Raw genomic sequence first — 20,215 nt, forward strand, 5'->3', positions numbered from 1 at the left:
AAAAACTTTTAAATATGTCTGGAAGCGTTGGCTTTCATTATGTTGTCATAAACATCTTTACACCTTACATTTAAAGCAGTCATTTATACAAATTTTTTAAAGTACATTAGTACATTCAATCTTGCTTAGCTAAATTGGTGGAGAGGAAAAGCTGGCTGACAGGTTATCACCCAGCTCGGCAAAAGTGCATTTGTTCTCCAATTCCAAGGTAGAGAGACTGATCAATCTTTCCAGTACTGAAGTTAATAATGAACATATTTTTTCCAGTTACTGAGCTTCTTATCACCTTTACTTACTCCACATATATGTTCCCCCCCCCCTTAATTACACAGGTTTTCATTATGCCCTAGCCGATTTTACATCACAGAGAACTCATCATCATTTCACATGTAAACTCCTCAAAGCATCAAATAAGAAACTGTGCCGTAAGTGTGCATGGAGCTAACAAATCTGCAAATATTCATTCCTCACACACATACTCACACCCCACACACACTTAGTTTTTGGTCATAGCACGCCTTAACTCTGCAAAACTATTTGATATCTATTCTAGTGCAGTTACCTCTCTTCAGCTTCACCCCTGCAGCTTTTATCCAAGCCACTTCCTATGGCTTGGATTTCCTGCTCCCCACCTTGTATTAATTTAAGGCTGAGATCTTGCAAGGAGAGCTTCAGGGACAGGACTCTGAAACCCAGAGACAGCGCCACAAAAGTTTCTCTCTCCAGCACCCAGTTCTCTCCAACTGTTTGTCTGCACCTCTCTCCCATTCCCTCCATTCTCACACCATGGGAGAGTGATGGTTATGGGTCCCTTTGGTTCTTGATCAGTCTAAATATTCAGTAATTCTTACCCACAAGTCGGATGGCTCCTCTGGCTGCTTCCCCAAGAGCCTCTAGAGAAAACTGCAGCAAACAACCCCACCGCTGGCAAGGGACAAAGCAAGTCTCTTTTCTCCTCCTCCACAGAAACATCACCTAGCATCCCTTCCCAGAGACACTACTTGCCAAAAACAGTGGCAGGAGCATGCAGCAAACCACCAGGTCTGCCAAACAGAGTTGTCTCCTTTTCCTCTCCCCACAAAAACCACTGGGAACGGCCTCCAGCCATTTCAGCAAACGATAAAAGCTGATGGTCTGCTCCAAAGGGCAGCAGATTTCTCTTTCACCTCTTCCAACATGCTCCCTGCAACTCAGAAATGAGCAAGGTGTCTGTACCCACACGCGGTCTCTTCCCCCAGCCTCCTCTCCCCCTTCCCACAGACAGCTAGTACAACGGGGAAATACTGAGGCAGACAGAATTTGTGCAACACTTTATTACACTGCTGAAGACTGGGAATCGGTTCTGGTGACAGCCTCTTTTCTGTTACTCAGGCTGAGGAAGGCAATAGTACAACGCTATTACAAGGTCACTGTCCCACAGGGGGAAGCACACAAACTCTCTCAATACTGTTATTCGCAACTTTGTCCTGTTAAAAGGGCAATTCAAGCTGCAAAGTGTAATGCTGTAACAACCAGGTGTCCTCCAGTTGCTAGCGTATTTGCAACTCTGTTATCTTCCAACAGCAAAGAACAGCCTCTAAACTTTTGAGAGTGATACTGCAATCAGACTAAGACTTCAGGTGAAAGGCAGTAGCACAGATATTCACAACAGACAAACATATAATTGTAGAAAAGCATGGAAGGCTCTATTTGGCACAAAGTGGAAAGTCAGAGCTTACATTTCAAGAACAGAACATGCTTATGTGATTGTAAAGAAATCGGTACTTGCAGCAAGAGGCAAGACAAGTTATCATAACCTTTTGTGGGAGAAAGGGATCAGTAAAAGCCACATCTGCAATGGTAGATTTTATATTTCAGTCTTAACAGAAACCAACATTTTGACTTAAACTCCCTTTTAAAACAAACCTGATGATGTTATACCTCACATAGTGTCAGCTAAGTATCTAACTTTACTACACTTACGTACATCATACAGCAGACCCGTATCACTCTTCCTGAATCCCCATGAAAGTGCTTGCACAACTGCATAGCTAACGGTCAGAAGAATCATGCAATATAAGGCTACAGGTACAGCCGTATTGACCCTTTTCTTGTATTCGGAAATATTTTCATTCAAAAATTTCCAAAATAAAGCACCTCCAGGGTAACTAGAAAACATATTTTTTTCCAAACTGGAGCCTAGAAGTTAGTGGTGAAGAAGACATTTTAGAATGAGGTAAACATACTGCATAGGCGAGATATTTAAATCCAAATTCCAAAAGTGATTTGGCTTAATTGTAACATTATTTAAAACTGAACAGAAAGAAATAAAAACCTGAAGACAAATCCAGGTTGACCCTAACAGCAAATCAGAAAATAACTCATTTACAATGGGCATTTCCTACTGCCTTTTTTTTTTTTTTTTTTTAAGGTAACCAAACAAAAGCATAATTTGAAAAGAGCTTTGCTGCTTTTTCCATGGAGCTGTTCTTTCTAGAATACCTGCTCAACCTCGGCTTGTCTCCTTCAGTTAACCCGAGCCAAGATTGGTACTGGACACAGAATGTCACAACACTCCAGCGAATACTGGCCTTCCAGCCCATGCCGCAGCTTTTCTCACCCCAGCCTGCGTTCTGGAGCAATGACAAAGCTTTATGACAGAGGGTGTTCAGAATAGAGAGTGGTGCTGAACAGAGTGCAAGAGACCTCAATTATCATTTTAAACCATTTGAAAACTAAGTTATCATTAACAATGGTGCCTTTTGCAATTCTTATATTTTTATTTAAAATTTGTTCTCGCAGTTTCATTTTTTTTAATATTCCCTTGTATCAGCATGTAGTTCCCAGAAATAATTTGTCAGGCAATGCAGTTTTCTGAAAAGATAGTATCTTCCATTCTCACCACATTTTCAATAAACTCTGTAGAAGTCAGTTAATGATCAGACTAAGATAAAGTGCATATATTCCTTTCTGATACAGGCAACAAAGTTGTGAACTGAAAAAATAAATCATACTGAAACCACACAAAAAAAAAAATCCTATTGTGGCCATTTAGCACCCCACAATTAAGTTATCCCACTGAGTGCTGCCCAAAAATACTTTTCTTCAAGTGTCTGTTAGCTTAAAAAAAAAAAAAAGGAACTTATAACATTAAAAATAATGGTTCCTTTTTAATTAGACTCTGAGAATCATGAATTTATCTAATCCTTGAAAGCTACAGCTCCCCCAAGGCTGGCATACCACCAGTAGTTTGTATTTTACCCTTTGGATCCAGGCTTCAAGCTTGCAAAAGCTTTGGAGTTCTTAAGGGAATGTGAAATTTCATTGAGAAAAGAAATAAAATGATAGTCCCTTTCTGACTTCTTGGACTCAAAAATGACTACAATGGTAAAGTGAGGTTCGGGGCGAGTCAGAAAGTACGTGCTTTGGACTTTGTCGTCGTAGAAGTGAACAACCTTCTCCAAACTGTTGAGATCAGAGGTCCTATCAGTCATAATCATGATTACATTGGGCCAGTGCATAACAGGCCTGTCGCTGGGCAGAGACACCACTGCAGGGTACTGATCCACTCCTTTGGGGGCTTCCCTGTAAGAATGGGGATGATGATAACCATGTCCCTGAAAACTCTCTGATCCACGATTGTCAAAAATTAAGGAAACATTGACGGCGTCATACTTCCGGATGAAGCTGGAAATTTTTCCAAAGTAATCAGGATTTGTTTTAGCAGTCAAAGTTTTCATTTCAGATGCTGTTGTTTGTCGACTAAGGGCCTCGTGAAAGTAAAAGCTAAACTTGGCAAGGAGAATGTTTTTGAGCTTCATGAGCCAGAGGAAGAGGTGCGGAGGTTGTACAGCCTTCTGAGACTGCCCTCCAAACAGATGCTTCTTGGTCTCTCGCTGTTTCTCAAAAATTTGGCCCCAAGTCTGTAGTTTTGTGTGAGCAGTGTGCAAGTTGACCAGGGATGGAAGGAACTTCCACTCTGAGATCTGAGCCTGAGCCTTTAAGAGATGTGCAAGCACATCTACTTCCAGCTGGAAACTGCTTTCAAGAGGACTGAGGATTGGATGATGAAACCTAGAAAACATAACATTATTCAAGACATGAGAACTGCTGTACACAAGAGTGAAATAATCAGAGAGTATTTGTTAATTCACAGACAGAAGACCAAATATCAATGCAGAGTAAAGGGTAAACCAAAAAACAACCTTGTTAATTTAAGAACCTTGTTAATTTTTAAAAACTGTTCTTTTAACATAATTAGGACAGATATTTTTAATGAGCATACAGGACTTCTGTGTGGGAAAAAAAATTTGGGAAAAAAAACCCAAACCTGTCAGACATTTCTCTATCAAACCAAGGGAGTTACATTTGATCAGTTCAACAATAATCACAGTTTATCTTGATCCATGAACTACTATAGTACCATTTCTCTCTAGTTTCAGGTGGTTTTGTTACAATTTAAAATCCCTTCTAGTGGTAAAATATGTCTTGATAGCTCTGGAATAGCAGTAAGACATTAAGTTAAATCAAAGGAGTTATGTTATAAATTTGCTGTTTGTATAGGAATGCTATGAGGAAGCCAAGCTGAGCCTTTTTTCTTTTTGTTTTTTTTAAACTCACAATAAAATTGTGATGGGAAATTAGTCAATGGAACCATGATTAACTGTATTTACCAATGAACCAGGTCTCAAGCTCCAAACCCTAGTGTACTAAAAACAATGAAGGGGAAAAACATTTGGCAGGATTTCATCATATCACAATGAAGATGCTGTAACAACCAATTTCTCTCTCGTTAAAAATTCAGGTCAAAATCAACTCTCAATGTAAGAAATGTTAAAAAAAAAAAAAAGCAAACCACCTCATTTACCAGGTAGAAATGCCACTGCACATCTTATTCACAAGAGTGATCCTACTACTAGAACAAATCTCAATGAAATGCAATTTTATAGATCCATTCTATAGCTTTCTCTTCTCACTTTATTTTTTCTAAACATCAGGAAAAAAGAGACAGATCCAGCCTACCTCCCTTCCCTTGATACTCAAACTACTTGCAAATTTATAACATCATCATTGACAGATACACACTTAATTCAAACTGTGCAAAACTGTTCCAGCTGCAAAAGCTAAATACTTAACTTTAGAAAGAATGAGTCTTCAGCAAAGACAAAAGTGGCCTTTTTAGTAAATGTGTTCGCTAATAGGCATTTAGGACTCCTAAAGAGGTCTCAACAAAGAACAACCAATAGTTCAAAGACAAGACTTGATGAGGTTTCCACTTAAGACAAGACAGATTTATCCCCTCACTTCAGAAAAATATCCTGGGTCTTGTTATTGCTTTAAAACAAAGAAGTTTATACTGAATCCTTCCAACCTGTAACGGCTCATCTTCAGACAAAGTGGAAGTGACTCCATTATTCACCTGAGTTTCCAGGACACAATACATATAATCAATTTTGGAAACACTTAGTTCAAAACCAAAACACTTAATCTTGTTGTGGACCAGAAGACAGAATGAGAATTTTAGGCTTTTCATACCCTCTCCCTTCACTATTTTTTCTTTGATTTTCCATCAAGCTCTTGCCAAAACATTAATTCTTAGGCTTGTGAAACTTGTCTACAATTTTATATCACTATTTTTAAGTGTCTCTTTTTTTTTTTTTTTTTTTTACAGCCACAATACACATCTTGAAAGGATTTGCTACTAAGATGCAAGTCCAAATTTATTTGAAGAAAATGAAATGATGAATATCATAAATCAGTTGATGCACCATGTTCTGCAAACAGGCTAGGTTGGGTGACCAGCCACCTTCTGTACACAGTACATGTCAGCAATCATCATATCTACCTGCTATAGCTGAGATACAGTGATTACTGGCTACTTTGGTGAGCTGAGAAGTCCAGAGTATATTTACATTTCTTTGAACAAACAAGAGTCAATTAAAAATAATATTCTGCTAACAGTCAACATTATGTATTTCCAAAGGTTTCGGTATTCAGCAGAAAAACGGGTTTGTTGCCATGTATTAGAAAGGGGGGAAAAAAAAGCATTATGCAACATTATTTATTCCAAATATTCCCATCAAGTGCACAGTGTATTCAATACACCTGCAGTCAGACCAAGAAGGTTATTCTTCATCCTTAAAAGCAATTAAAAAATTCCTACTAATACAGCACTGCCAGATCTCCTGGATTAACATTATGATGTATAGCTTCCCACTTCTACTTTGCTTCATGGCTCTTGGCTATTTTCATGTTTCGCTACACAGCAGGATTTGCGAAACTGTTTTAATCCAAAAATACACACCTCAGCCACAGCCAAGAAGCTTGATATGGTTGCAGAGTAAACTAACAGGTTATGTACTCAGTATATCGGCTGCAATTAACTTTCGTAACACAGAAGCATCTGACTGAGTTCAGTACCGCGTAAGCCAGACAGGTTTTTACAATATTTCAATAAGCCAGAGTGTTAAGAACTTAAAAACACATTGGAACATTGATTTCCCGCCCCCCCCCCATCATTCTCAAAAGCAGAGGGATGCTACAGTTTTGTTTTGCAGACTATAAAGAAGCCTCGTTTTTCTACAGCTTTTTTTTTTCCTTCCATAGATGACACATGCATGCATGTATTTACAAAATGCTGACTAGATGAAAAAACATTTAACACTTAAAAATAATTCCATCAGAATAGGTTTACTAGTTACTTATTCATTTTATACTAAGCTTTTAAAGGATCCTGCTTCTGATGCTGTTTTAATTATTTCAGTTAAGAGCCCACCCAAACCAACAGTTTCAGGAAAATTTACTTCTCCAGCTGTATTCTATAGAAAAACAGAGAGGAAAATATCTAGTATTGGCTGTGTAGAAGTCAGCAATAAGTAGGAAGAAAATAGCTTTAAACTGTTCAAGAGTTAATGATTTTTCAGATACAGACAATATGACCTGACTGTTGACAGTCAATTAATTCTGTCATTCCTTTACCAGCAAGCACTTATTTGCTCTACATTATCTGAACAGCTATTTTTAGATGTAAAAGAAAGAAACCAAGGCCAGAACCTATCTACAGAACGGATGCCCTGTCTGGCCTTAGCACAGTTGGCTGAAATAATGGCAGACATCCTCAACTACAAGTGAGGAATATATTAACAGAGGGAAGAGACTGGGTAAGGATGAGTTTATTTGACCTTTCACCTGATTGGGTCAACAGACTGCAAAAGAGAAATGCCTTCCAGCCAGCACACATCAGCACAACAGCCCCCAGAAAATAATCTGAGATATGAAGAAACTAATGGAAGGACTAAAGGAAGATATCATCATCCCCACTTTTTTCAGAAATATTCTGTACGTGACTGGGGAGGACGACTCAGCAGCTACTGAATTAGCTCTAACAGCACCTTAGAATGTCTCCATCTTAGAGACTGCTCATTAACGCAAAGCAAGATCAGCAGTATTTTTTCCCAGGGAGACATTGCTTATTTTTTTAAAGAGGTTATAATAATGCCTTAGAAGTACAGACATGTCACTGAAATTTATTTAAATAGCATAGTAAAGCATTTCATATATAACAATCTCCAGTCACTTTGTCCAAATATCAGTTTTGGTTTTCAGATTTTTAACAGTGCCGTTGACTCAGCACATGCTCAGAAGAGATGGCAATGGTTAGTGTACAACATAAATCAACTTTAAAAAAAAAAAACAAAAACAAAACCCCAAACTTACCTAACTTTACTTTTTAATGTTTATTACCAAGGAAAAAAATATGTAAGTTTCATTTTTCATTGGACTAACAGCCCTGATCTTGTAAGAGTTCACAAACAAAGAACTGCAAAACAATCACTACGAAGATCATATAGACTAGTTTTGATTTTCAAATAGCAAAATTGCATAGCAATTTGCCTAAGTTATTCCTAAAAAAATAAGGGAGTCAGCTGCAATGCTTAGATTTGGAACGTCAGAAAGCAGCACTGAATTATTCTGATTTTTCCTAGGCGTACACTTTAAAAATCATAACTGAAAAAGTAAGACCTCAGAATATTCTCCCCAAATGTTGTCTTAGACACTATTTCACTAACACAAATTTCAAAAAATCCAACTACATTTGAAAGTTATCTTTCTACAATGGCTACCTTGTTTTGCTTTAAAATAAAGAGCTAGAATATGAGTCTGTTGACAAGCGTTCAAAAATTCTCTCTTTTTTAAACTGCGATCACTTTCAAGGCTCACATGTGTTATATATGAAATACCCATCCCAGAATCATTTAGAAACATCCTGGGATTCTTTTAACAGGAACTATTAGATGTTAACTTCAAGAAACCACAATGACAGGGACCAAAGACTCAGAGGTGCTCCTTCTACTGGCTCTAATACCTCTCAAGAGAAGTGACAACAGATCACCATAAAACCCTACTTGGTAGACCAAATAGCGATGGTGCAGCTTTTAGAATTAAGCAGACATACATTCTAGACTGAAGTAAAATTGTCACACAAATATCTGTTTTATTTGCTTATCAATTTTACTGAAGTCCATATGCAATTAAGTCTTTGTTTCCCCTCCACTCCTAACGAAGAAGTGCAAGAAGTCTTTTATATGGAAAATGACCCTTCCTCTCTGCTGAACATGAACATGCAAAGTATTAATTAAGGAATAGGGAAGACGGCTCCTAGAACATGAGGAGCAGAAACACTCTCCCTTTTTTATTTTTCTTCTTCAGAGGAGTCATATTTTGAGACTTCGCGTGTCTGATGCTGCTGACCAACACCGACTTCACGCACGAATTCATGCAAGGGGCTGTGCTGCTCAGCAATCAAAGGACAGCAAAGTTTTTAGGCTTGCTTTGAACCTCAACATAATTTATTACAAATCATGTGTCTGAGTACTTACTGCTAGCAAATAAGCACTGACCTTGAGCTGTATTTCTTTAAGATGGATTCCAAAATGTTTACCAGTTCCTCAGAGTTAATGAACTTTTGGGTGCTGAGCGTGTACATTTTTTCATAGAAGTCAGCAATTTCCATCCGAGCCTGAACAAAAAAACAGAGCTGTTCAGACAGGTGAGAAAGCAGCTCTTCCAAGTGAGGAGCTGTTCCTCCTAGTGCATTGCGACCCGTCGCCACCACCTTCTTCAGCTCATTATGCAGAGATGTGTAGATGGTTCGGATGGAGTCCTTTCGGCTGAAGAATGACTGACCACCTGTTCAGATAAATATGGAGGTATTACCAAAATCCAGGGACAGCAAAGATAGACAGCAATACTGGAAAATTGTATATAACCATGTTTGTTTTCCCCTAGGTGTTCCTAAGTGTTGTTTGATCACAGTATTTTTTTTTTACTCAAGAAACAAATTTCAGTGTATTATTTTGCAAGTAACTGAATTACACATAGCATATATCAGTAGCACTTTATGTAATTTCATGCAAGTTACGCTTGTCCCAATTCACATCTCTGCAGCCAACAACTGCTGCAAAACTTCAACTCCCTCACATCTGCCTCAGCTATGGCGTGACCTCTCAGAAAACAAGGGTTCAGTTAAATTTACTTCTATGATACATGACCTGGAAATACTGTTATCTGTGGAAGTCAGAAGAATCAAGTCATCATGAAATTTTAATAGCCTCCACTCCTATTAATAACACTGGATTTTTTCAAGAGAATTCCCCTAAGAATAGCTCTTCAATCATGAAGCACTCAAATTTGCGAAGCAACCTTTAAATGGGAACCATGTGACATTTGTGCATACAAACCAAATGTTCCCAGTCCCTACGAAATCTTAATGTAAACCAGAATTCAAAGGTAAAACAATCACAGTTTATCTCAGTGAGACCACGGTGCAGGTTAATCCACAACTAAAACTGGGGGAGTGCGGGGGGGGGGGGGGGGGCGGGCAGGGGGATGAGGGGAAAGAAGTCTGTGCTTCTCTCTACTTGCTCAACACTACGAGGAATTTAAAAAAGAAAAAAAGACAAAAGTAGAGGGTCAAAGTAAAAGATATTTAACTTTGATGCTACCAAAAGACTGTACAAGGCTACTAACCTTACTTCATAATTTCTATTTACGAATGGCCTTATGTGCCACTGCAGCACTCAACAGCTGCAGCAGAGCAAGGATCACAGGGACTGAATCTGCAGAACTTTAAAGAGATTCCAAATTTAGGTTCCACTTTGAAACTGCTTATAAGTTTTGTAGTGGTGGATAGTCCTTTTCACATCCATTTTACACATCTAATGTTCAAAAGCGACCTTAGCAATTTGAGGCAGAAAGGCAGAGAATTGGTTATCATGGCGAAATAGCTACCTTCCTAAGCCAAGAGTTGCCCCCAAGTCATGGACATGATGAAGAATCATCTATTTGTTATTCATGAAGTATATAAACAAACAAAACTTTGTCCCTTCTGTTGTCAACATTATCCTTTCTGCAAGCACCAAATTCACTTTTTAAAGTCAGCCTTATAGACAGAGCTTTGTCTGTAAAGATCTTATGGAACAGTTCCAAGTCACTACTTAAACACCAAAGCAGAATTTTCTTGATGCTTTACCGCATTACACATCAGACTTGGATCCCTTGATCCATTTTCCATGCCAGTCTGCAGTTCAAAGAGAAAATAAGCAGCTTTGCCCAGAGGGCAACATGATGACAGCTCATCCTGTGCCCGTTTGGGATTTTTCTATTCACATACTGAGAGAGCACGAAGCAGCCAAGATTGTAGCCAAAACTTCCTGGGATCCTGCAGAGTCTACATGAATAACAACTTTTAGGAGGCTATTTCCATCCCCGAGTACTTACACATATGCAGCTCTAACATTAGGCCCTGGAACTGTGACGTGAAAAAGCTTTAACCCTTTGGTCACCCCACTGAGCTCACCTTTGCCAGAATCTCAGCCAGAGCATGCCAGTACAGAAACACTTCTGGCTATACCTTGGGAACGGCAGGTAGATAGCCAATAAAGAGATGTACCTATTCGCACAGCCACTGTGCCACCTGCACTCTTGTTTATTCTTTAGGGGTAGCCCAAACGGCAGAGCCGATTTCTCACTGGGCCCACGGACACTTGCTGACCCAGCACCTGTGTTTCAGACACGCAGCTCAGCGAGGCCAGGGTCCTCGGGAACCTAGCGCTGTGCAACTGCCGGCTGACAGATCACCCTGTAGGGCTACGGCAGCCGCCCCTTCCCTACCGCGCTGCCGACACCCGCGGAGCTAAACGCGGGGCGGGCCGTGAGCGGGCAGCGGCCTCGGGCCTGAGCGAGGGGCGGCCCGGAGCGGGGGCCCGAGGGGCGGGGGAGCGGAGAGGGATCCCTCCCCCCGGGACGCGAGGGGCGGCGGCCGGGCGGTACCTAGCTTCTGGCCCAGGAAGGTCATGCTGTGGTAGGCCTTCTCGGCGGCGGCCAGGTGCGCCAGCCCGGCCAGCAGGGCCAGCCAGCTGGCCCCCGCGCTCTTGTTGGCCTCCCGCTCCTTCTCCACATTGTCCTTCGCCTTGTCGTAGGAGAAGATGCCCAGGTGGGAGAAGAAGGTCTCCAGCACGGCCTGCTCCACCGGCACCGGCGCGCCCAGCGGGATCGACTCCCCCATCCCGCCCGGCGGTACCGCCGCCTCCGCAACGGCCGCTACTTCCGGGTCCGGCGCCGCGGCCGCGTGAGGGAAGAAGCTCGCGCCGCCTCCCCTCACGCTCCTGCCCTTGTCACGTGAGAAGCGAGGCGGGGAGGAGCCTGCTCCTGGTCACGTGACGGGCGGGGGCTCGCACTCTCCGTTTAACGGCTGGGCGGTTGCCGCGCGCGGGGCCGTTTGGCCTCGTCACGGAGGCTCCGTCGAGCGACGCCATAAGCTGTGGGGAGTTCCAGCGGCGGCGTCACTCAGGCAGTCTGGAAGCCCCGAGCCCGAGGGGCGCCACAGCCAGCGGGCAAGCACCGTGTTTGACTTCCTGGCCGGCGGTGGGCCGGTTCCGTAGGGCACGCTGGTGCTGCCCCCTGTAACCAGCCCTCCTCCGCCCTGCCGCGTTGGCTTTTATGAAGCTTAAATCTGAAGCCCAGTTTCATGCTAAATTGCTTTTTCAGTCAAAAAGTTCCAAAATAGAAGGTCTTGCAGGCGACCTCGTTCCCACCCTTTGGCCATACCCTGCTGGGACTCCGCAGGACCGGCTCGTCCAAACGTTTTGTGTTTAGTTTCCCCTCCCTTGCGACCGGGAGATCACGAATTGCCCAAATTAATCCCCTTTTTTTTTGAGGTCGTGCTTTGGGCAGATGAGCTCCCTGAACCGATTCACCGCGGGGGTGAGGAGGAGGAGGGCAGAGCTGAGCCACAGCGGCACCAGGCCGCAGAAGGGGGGCTGTTGTGGCAGCACTGACTGGTCCAACTCTGGTGGCACGGCCGCCCCCCTCGCACCGAGCCAGGCTCCTGCTTGACATCCAGGAGGCAGTTCCTCGCCTGGTTGAGATGCAGCTCTCCAGCTACTCCGAAACTAAAACATTCCCAGTTTCCTCTCTGGACAGTATTTCCCTGCACTCTACTCGTGCCTGCATTTGTTTTTAAGCTGACATCTAGGCAAAACACAACACCAGCTCTCTAACTCTGGGCAACACCGCTGTGCTAATGGAACTAGCTGCCTCCCTCTTGTCCAGGAAACACTCAAAACACACTGCAATTTAAAATAGGCACCAGAAGCAAAAAATGTCTTTAGGTGTGAAGCAGTCTTTTTAACTCCACTTAACTACACGGCGTCTGCAACACATTTTTTTTACTGTGGCATTATATTGTAAATGGGGCTTTGGATATAAAAATTAATTTTCATCAGAAGAATTGGTCTAATATCAGAAGTAAGTCTGCCAAGCCCTTCGTCACTTTTCATTTCTAGGTGCAGGCACCTCTGTACATGTACATGAGTTAATTCAGAATGGTGTGTAACATTCTTGAGAAGGTCCAGGTTAGAACTAAAGTCTTGGCTTTAAATGCCTAAAACTTGAAGTAGCTTAACTGAAGTTATGAGGTCTTTATTCTTACAGCTGACGAGTTTGAGTTCTGCACGCACAAAAAGCTGCCGCCTTCCTGAATTCAACTGTATTTGCTTACTTACTTACTGTGCCTAAGGGACAAAATGAATGTAGGATTTTATAGCTGCTCGACAATAGACTTGCTCTGACCTGGAAAGCTGGTAATTAAAATTCTGGTTTATTGATGGGATATTTTGGTAATTTAAGTCAGTACCTGTTTGAAGGCAACCACGGCTGTCAATAGTAGGCTGCCAATAGTTTAGAGAAAATAAAAGAGTAGGAAGGAGGACTCCTAGGTACCCAGGACACCGTTTCCAAAAGACAACTGGGAGTCAAAGGTTCAAATAAGACCTTTATTACAACACAGAGTTGATTGATAGCACATTTTCGTATTTAAAAGAAAGTATTTGGTCTCTTGGTGGTGAAACGTGGTTTGTGCTGGCGGCGCAGAACCCTGTGCGGCAGAGGGAACTTGATTTTAGAGTCCTGCAAGAAAAGCGTTTCTCTGTTAATTGAGGTATTAGAGGAACAACAGAAAATAGGTTGCAATAAATAGCTAAGCTATATTCAACTGCTGACTTATGTACAGAGAAGTAATGCATCCACAGATTAGATATACTTCATAGGAGCTAACAGATGCCTTAGTTTTGCAATTCTTTTTGAAAGAAATGCCTGTTAAAGGCAAGTTTTCTGCAACGTTAACACGTATTTGTTTTAGTTTGACTTTTCAAATGGTTCTAGCATTAAAAGTCTTGATCATAATATAACGTAATTGTAAACCTACGCATGCAAGTTTCATTCCTTCCCTATTTTTGCCTGCAAAGCAAACCTGTACCAGACAAGAGAGCTCCCCCCTTCCAGGCCAGTGTCAGACCGGGACCCACCAGGCACTGCAGTGTCACTTCACTTACGTGGAACTGCTTGACTGCTGGTCTACGGCACTTGCTAGCAGCAATTTCCTCAACTTTCATGATCTGAATAGAGTGAGCACGGGCACGATGACGGGCTCCCATATCGCGGTCTGTAACAGGAGAACTCATTAGAAATAAATTGCAAGATATTTTCAGTTCAAAAAATCTTACTACCATCTTTTCAGGAAATGTTTATAGTACCACCTACAACTTTTAAAATTTCTGGTCAACTCTAATTAATGGTAATGGTTTTAGTATCTAAAGTGATGGCAGAAGCATGACAGAACCGACATGCAGCAGCAAATTCTTCCTGGAATTCACAACCAAACTCCTCCAAGAAAGCGCCATCTTATTCTTCTTGCCTGATTTCAAGGTAGGCAAGTACAGAAGTAATCTATGTGGCACTATTTCATTTCTTGCACAAGAAAACTGTGATTCAGAATCAACACTGAAATATGATTACAGGAAAGACAAGTGAACTTAAAAAAAAATTTCCCTTCCAAAAGGAAGGTGCAAGTAGAAGCAGGATCTGAGGTCATCTTTACTCTTCTTAAAATTGACAAGCAACAGAAATGTGAATTGATATTTAGCCCACATAATTAGGCTTTCAAAACAGGAGGAAGCCATCGGTACATGGGCTACCTGAAAATTCCTCCCTGCAGCAGTGAAAATCACTGTCTTCAAACCATGATGTCCACAGCTAGTTCCACGAGATACGCCTGCTGAAATACTACCGGGCTTACAATGCTTCCCATGAAGATCTACCACACCTATCAAAAACTTACCTGTCAGAAGTATTCTTGAACATAAAAGGTATCAAAGCCACTGTATCGTGACAAATTAAGTTCTCAGGCCCCTTAAGCAGTCCTTCAGTACGTTAATTAACAGGAACCATTGTAAGTTAATGTAGAACCTTAAATTTCACTTTCAACAGCACTTCAGCTTTTGAAAGGCGACAAGATACATTTAATATTTGCACACATGACAAGAATATCATTATTAAGAACAATATTCTTTGGGTTTTTATGTGCATTCTGTAGGGTTTATAACACTTTGGATTCAAATATCAACAGCATCAGCTATACAAATGGTCTGTCCCTCAAGTACCTCACATAACAGACTGAAAGCAGAACAACCTTTAATTCTCCCTGAACCGAGGCAATGAGGCCTTGGAGCAACACAGATTCCCTCCCCCCCTCCCCGGTGATTTTTTTTCTACTTAGTCTCCAAAGGACAGATGCTAGTATGTCCCACACGGTATCTGAAATACTCTCTCCACAAGACTTGGGAAGATATACTCAATTGTTTTAAAACAATAAATAGAGTGCGCAAAATATATACAGCACACAAAAGGTCATGAAACTCTCTGTATAGCAAAACTCATTACTAGAGCTGTAGAAAGTCAGACCAAGATGAAGCGGGAAGATTTTCAGCTAGAGAAACTGTATCAAGAGTGGTAACGAATAAGATACTACATACATCCCACATAAACACCTACGGACTTCTCCAGGAACTCCCCACTTTATTTTCCCAGTGTGTCAGTTATCTTACCGTGGATCAAGTCAGCACGCTTTATGCGCAGTTTAAGATTTAATCTTGTGCTTACATACTGGTCCTACCATTTTACACCTCAGTTACATGTACTTACAGCACTGAGTGACAGCACCAGCCGTGGTCAAATCCCTGTACTCCCTGTACATGTTGTGAGTTCCACTACGAGAATCATAGCGCAACCAAATACCAAAATTTTTTACCCGCAGAGGGGACTTCTCATACACCTGGAATTACAGAAGAGCACAAAAGTAGTTAGAGGCAGGTTTTTTACAAGTTTACATTTTACGAGCTGCATTTTACAAGTTTAAGAATAAATATTTTAGAGCTCTAATGAAACCACTGTGGTACGTTTTATTGTCAAAAACAACTATTTGCTCTCTTTCCCCACACCAACATAGCTACATTCAAGTCTTGGTAATTCAGAGTGAAGAGTTTTAGTAATTCGGTGTGGAAAGAAAAATACACACAAGATTTCAGCTCTAAAAAATGTCCTTTAAGCACCAACGCAGATGAGCGTAAGCATACAAATATCTACTTCCTAAGGATTACGAATGTCCAGATGACTCTTAAAAGACATATTCCACAATGACACAAGCATAAGAACCAGAGAGCAGAACTGACTGGTGGCATAGTTCATAACTCTGAAGTGCTGGGAACTAAGTTTCTGTTTAGTTTACCGGACATAATACTGCCACTTTGAAAAACCGAATTTGTCACTCAGCTTCACAGCAACGGAAGGATAAATGAATTGCAACCTCATCCCCAAGAACAGCGCTTCATATAAATTCCTTCCACATGTACCAGCTGGAATTCCTTACAAATCTCCCACTTTTTTAGGTTTTTAATCCCGCACCTGGCCACAGTACACAATCTCTCCAGAAGACTTCTTCATCTTCTTCAGCTGAGAAACGAAGTACCAGAACCGGGACTTGGCGACAACATGGTTTGGAGCGAAGATCCGCATGCGGTAGAGAGGAGGGGTCGTGCATTTCGGCGTGGGCAGGCATCGCCCGACCACCTTGTACTCCCGCAGCTGGAAGGAGACGAAAGACAGGCCGCCCGCAGCGTGAGCCCCTCCGCGCCGCCGGCCCAGCCGCCGCGGAGCCACCCCCGCCCGAAGGCACCGCGGCTCCACGTACGAACACCGCGGCGAGAGCCGGCCAGGCCAGGGGAAGGGGAAGAGAGAGCCCACCGGCCCAGTCGGATCGCCCCGCGGGCCCAGCCGTGCCGCCCGCCGATCGCGGCCCCCGCCCAGGGGCGGCGCGGCCTCCTCACGCGTCTTGCGGGAGCGGCGGCGCCGCCATGTTGGCCGCTCGCCTCCCTCAAGGGCCGGACAGGGCCGCTTGGACGCGCACAGGCCGCTCTCGAGCGCCGCAAGCCCGCGCCGCCGCCCTCCCAACGGTCGCCTCGGTCCCGGTCCTGGCCCCGGTGGCGGCCGTGCCCCCCGCGCCCCGGCCTTCACTCACAGTGCCCGACGCCTTCATGGTGCTGCCTCCTCCGCGGCCCGCAGGAAAGGAAAGGCCGCGTGCGCCGCCGCCTCCCGTCACCCGCCCGCCGGCAGCCCCGCCCCCGCCCGTCCTCTCCGCCCATTGGCTGGGAGCAGCGCGCGATTGGAGGAGGCAGCCGTCAGTCTCCGCCCGCGGCGGCCGGCGCTGGGTTCCGGGCCGGCGGGGGCGCGTGGCGTGGCGCGGCGCGGGCGCGCGGCGGGGGCACCGCCCCGGGCCCGTCCTCCCCGGCGCACCGGGGCCGGCGGTGCCGCGGGACCCGCTCTTCGGCACCGTGGCCGCGGACCCGCATGGCCCCGGTAGGAAGAGGCCCGGCTGTGCGTGGCTCCGTCTCCCGCCGGCCCTGCTCGCGTTACCGCGGAGGACGTGGCAGGGAGGCCCCAGCCAGCACCGCGCTCCCCGCGGGGCGGTAGCCGGGCATGGAGGGCTGCCGGGGGAACCTTTCTCACCCGTGGTCCCGTGGGAGACCGGGGTTGCTGGCTACCGTGAGGCTGCGCCTGTGGACCCCCCCCCCCCCCCAGTTTGGTGGGATCCTCTTCACGGCTGGTCCCGAGTACGTGCGCTCCGTGCGCCGCGAACTGGAAGCGGTTCTGCAGTAACGGCGAGTTGCGGTCTCCCGAGTGTTGCGCCCCTCGTGATTTTGCAAGCTGCGGTGCCGTAGCCGTGAGATGCGAATGGCTTTTGCCTTGACAGATGCTGTAACGATTTTCTAAATAGCCGCAGCTTGTTGCTGCGGTTATTTGCATCTAGTCTTTTCTTCAAGTCTGATGCTACGGACACGCACGCGCCTAACCACGCAAACCCCCCGTGTTCATCGCTTGGCAGAACGATTTGCGGAAGATCCCGGTGTCCCGGTGGCAGGCACGGGCGGGGGGACTCGGCTCCTCGCGGACGAGCCCGCGCCGCCGCTTTTGCAGCAGGAGAGCCCGGGCCCGTGCGGGCGCCACCGCCCCGCCTCGCTGCTGCTGACAAAGCGCGGATGCCGGATCCCGCAGCGGGTCCCGGTTTGTAAAATCGGTGCAGTTGGTTTTACGGGGCGGCGGGGTGCGGGCGGGGACGAGGGACGGCACCGGCGGCGCGATGCCGGGAAGGGGGCGGGGCGCCGGAGGCCACGCCCGCTCGCCGCAGGGGGCGGGACTACGGCTCCCAGGGTGCGGCGGGGCCGGGGCGGCGGCGCCTCCCGGCGTGCCCCGCGGCGGGCCGCCTCGGCGGAGCGGGAGGTGAGCGCGGCGGGACGGGCCAGCGGCGGCGGCGCCGCGCGGCACGCTGGGAGCCGTAGTCCTGCGTTGCGGCGGCCCCGCCGCGGGCGGGCCGAGGGGCGGGGGCGGGGGCCGGTCTCCTTCCCGGAGGCGCGGAGGCCGTTCCGCACGCGCGGCGCCTCCCCTGGGCGTCCTCCTCCTCCTCCTCCCGCCGCCAGCCGAGGCGGCGCGGCCTGGCCCGGCCCGGCCCGCTCCCTATGCTCGTGGCGGCCGCGGAGCTGTGGGGGTGGGAGCCGGCAGCGCCGCCGCGATGGAGGAGTGACCGGGAAGGTAACGGCGGCGGCGGGACACGACGCGGCGCGGGGTGACTCAGCCCGGCGGTGGCGGGGCGGGAGCGGGGCCTCCCCGGCCCTTGGCGGGGGCCGCGGCGGGGAAGGAGCGGCGTGGGCGCCCGCGGGCTTCGCCGCCGAGCTGGCGGCGGCGGCGGGCCCCCTCGAGTCACCCGGCCGGTTCTAGTCAGCCCGGCGTCGCCTCCTCCGCAGCTGTGGGGCTCTGGGGAACGGGGCGGGGGGGACGCCGCAGCCTCCCCGCCCGCCTGGGCCGCCCGGCCCCGCTGCTGGGAGAGCGGGGGGTGCCGCAGTCGGCCGGTCCCCGCGGGGCCGGCCCTCCGTGAGCCGGTGGGGGCTGGGGGTGCGTGCGAAAGCATCGGGATTTTTCTCTCCTAAGGCACGCTGTATCGTACGGCGCGGTTACATTCGCCCGCTGCGGGAGCTGCCTCGGTGGCCGCCCTCCGTTATGGCTCCGGTGGGGGAAGGAAGTAACCGTAAGCTCTTAGCCTGCAACGTGAGGGGCGGGAGGGAGGGAGGCAGGGACCTCCCCCCACCTCCATATTCCGCCGCTCTCGGTGCGGGGGTTCCCCGCCGCGGGAGAGGCGCGGCCGGGCCCCCGGAGGAGGAGTGCTTTGTCACGCCGCGGCGGCCCCGGGAAGGGGCCGAAGGGGTTAAGTTGCAGCCCCGGTGTCTTCGCCGCAGACGTGGCCGCGGTGGGGTGCGAGTGCCCCACCGGCCTCCGCGGCGGAGCGGCCGGGGTTGGCTCTCCGGCGGGAGGAGGCCGGGCTCTTCGGCCAAGCCTGGGGCCGGGGAGGGGGGGGGGGCGGCAAGGCGACCTTGCTCCTGACGGGGAATTCCTGGCCAGTAAGAATGTGCCTGAAATGAAGACCTAAGAAAAACTTCCTCGTCCAGTTGAGAAGTTCTCGAAGTAGCTCTAATCACACAGCTGTTCGTTCTGACCGCGTGTTTGGCGAGCGTAAAGGCTCCAGAGCCTGAGAGTCTGTAAACATGCTCACGATTTGCAGCAAGCAAAACAGAGATCAAAAAAAGAACGTGAAAGACAATCTTTTACTGTCTTTGTTGTATTAGAGAGAAAACTTGAGGGGATTAAAATGAAGCATGTCACTGGCTCCCTGTGTGCTATCACGATCTTGTAAATACCTAAAACCACTGCTGTAAATGCAGTATTCTTTAATTACCAATTGTTCCCATGGTTAGCATTCCTAGTTAAAATGCTCTAAATGCTTTGATTATTAGCGCATCTCTGGACCCAAGTTACGCACCTTTGACCACGTTAGTATTGTTAAACTGGGCAATCTTCCCCACTTGAAGCGTGGCTACGTTTTTTCCTGTTTTCCTGTACGAAAGCAGTCTCTACTATCAAATACATTTATAAGTATTTCATATGTGAAAGGGAATAAACTATCCTGATGAGAGATATGTATACCTGTATGACTTCACTGTTAAGGAACTGCACCCTCCTAATTACAGTAAGATCAGTTTGCCACCCAACATAGTGTACTGCTTAACAAAAAAGCGTCTCTATGTAAATAAGATGATACTTTCTGTACAGCTGCATATTAACTATTAATGTTATTGATTATTTTTTTATAAATAAAACTTGCTTTAGTGATATACTTGGTGTTACAGATGAGTACATCTTGTAATGGATTTTGCGAACTGCAAGTACTATTAAAATTGCGGTTCGATTTTGCTTTTGAAGTGTAGCTGGCTGGTAAATTTGTGGTGGGAAAGCT

The 20,215-nt window shown here is 46.3% G+C and overlaps 3 protein-coding genes and 1 non-coding gene across 7 annotated transcripts in view; 1 reads left to right on the forward strand and 3 right to left on the reverse strand.

Annotated features, from left to right (window-relative positions):
- Positions 1-1,295: 1,295 nt before the first annotated feature.
- On the reverse strand, positions 1,296-11,640 carry KICS2 (KICSTOR subunit 2). 2 transcript variants are annotated; one of them, XM_087764085.1, is made up of 4 exons: positions 11,311-11,640; positions 9,095-9,168; positions 8,880-9,016; positions 1,296-4,053 (listed from the first exon to the last, which is right to left on the reverse strand). In XM_087764085.1, the coding sequence occupies exons 1-4, from the start codon at positions 11,543-11,545 to the stop codon at positions 3,237-3,239; spliced, it is 1,263 nt and encodes a 420-aa protein (XP_087620211.1). In that variant the 5' UTR covers positions 11,546-11,640; the 3' UTR covers positions 1,296-3,236. The 2 variants fall into 2 exon arrangements, with proteins under 2 accessions (XP_087620211.1, XP_009461499.1); XM_009463224.2 differs by having other exon boundaries at positions 8,880-9,168.
- Positions 11,641-13,299: 1,659 nt separating this feature from the next.
- On the reverse strand, positions 13,300-17,011 carry RPL18A (ribosomal protein L18a). Its single transcript, XM_087767656.1, has 5 exons — positions 16,892-17,011; positions 16,279-16,458; positions 15,520-15,649; positions 13,872-13,981; positions 13,300-13,446 (listed from the first exon to the last, which is right to left on the reverse strand). Exons 1-5 carry the CDS (start codon positions 16,907-16,909, stop codon positions 13,354-13,356), a joined length of 531 nt encoding a protein of 176 aa, XP_087623782.1. The 5' UTR covers positions 16,910-17,011; the 3' UTR covers positions 13,300-13,353.
- Positions 14,774-14,905, reverse strand: LOC148054550 (small nucleolar RNA SNORA68). The gene has a single exon (XR_015707131.1). It is a non-coding gene; the product is annotated as a small nucleolar RNA SNORA68 (small nucleolar RNA).
- A 126-nt stretch (positions 17,012-17,137) lies between the features above and the next one.
- XPOT (exportin for tRNA) overlaps positions 17,138-20,215 on the forward strand; it is a 29,584-nt gene continuing 26,506 nt past the window's right edge. Inside the window, exon 1 of one of the 3 annotated variants that reach the window (XM_087767651.1) lies at positions 17,138-17,934. The gene's annotated coding sequence lies outside the window, so the exon portion shown is untranslated. Of the gene's footprint in view, positions 17,935-18,049; positions 18,151-18,173; positions 18,460-20,215 lie in introns of those variants that run through there. The other 2 variants (XM_087767650.1, XM_087767649.1) reach the window with 2 other exon arrangements.

Source organism: Nipponia nippon, unplaced genomic scaffold, assembly GCF_047370975.1.
Source record: "Nipponia nippon isolate SJK-2023a ecotype South Korea unplaced genomic scaffold, ASM4737097v1 scaffold_3, whole genome shotgun sequence".
Classification (NCBI taxonomy): domain Eukaryota; kingdom Metazoa; phylum Chordata; class Aves; order Pelecaniformes; family Threskiornithidae; genus Nipponia; species Nipponia nippon.

Bases quoted from the DNA above. Each gene is read 5' to 3' on its own strand.
- KICS2 (XM_009463224.2), bottom strand. From the start codon at position 11,545: ATGGGGGAGTCGATCCCGCTGGGCGCGCCGGTGCCGGTGGAGCAGGCC. The intron at 9,169-11,310 runs GTACCGCCCGGC...TTATCTGAACAG, and splicing joins CTTCCTGGGCCAGAAGCTAG to GTGGTCAGTCATTCTTCAGC. The intron at 4,054-8,879 runs GTCAGTGCTTAT...TATGTTTTCTAG, and splicing joins TTAAAGAAATACAGCTCAAG to GTTTCATCATCCAATCCTCA.
- RPL18A (XM_087767656.1), bottom strand. The intron at 13,982-15,519 runs GTAAGTACATGT...CTCCTGTTACAG, and splicing joins TGGTGCTGTCACTCAGTGCT to ACCGCGATATGGGAGCCCGT. The intron at 13,447-13,871 runs GTAAGTGAAGTG...CTTTTCTTGCAG, and splicing joins CAGCAGTCAAGCAGTTCCAC to GACTCTAAAATCAAGTTCCC.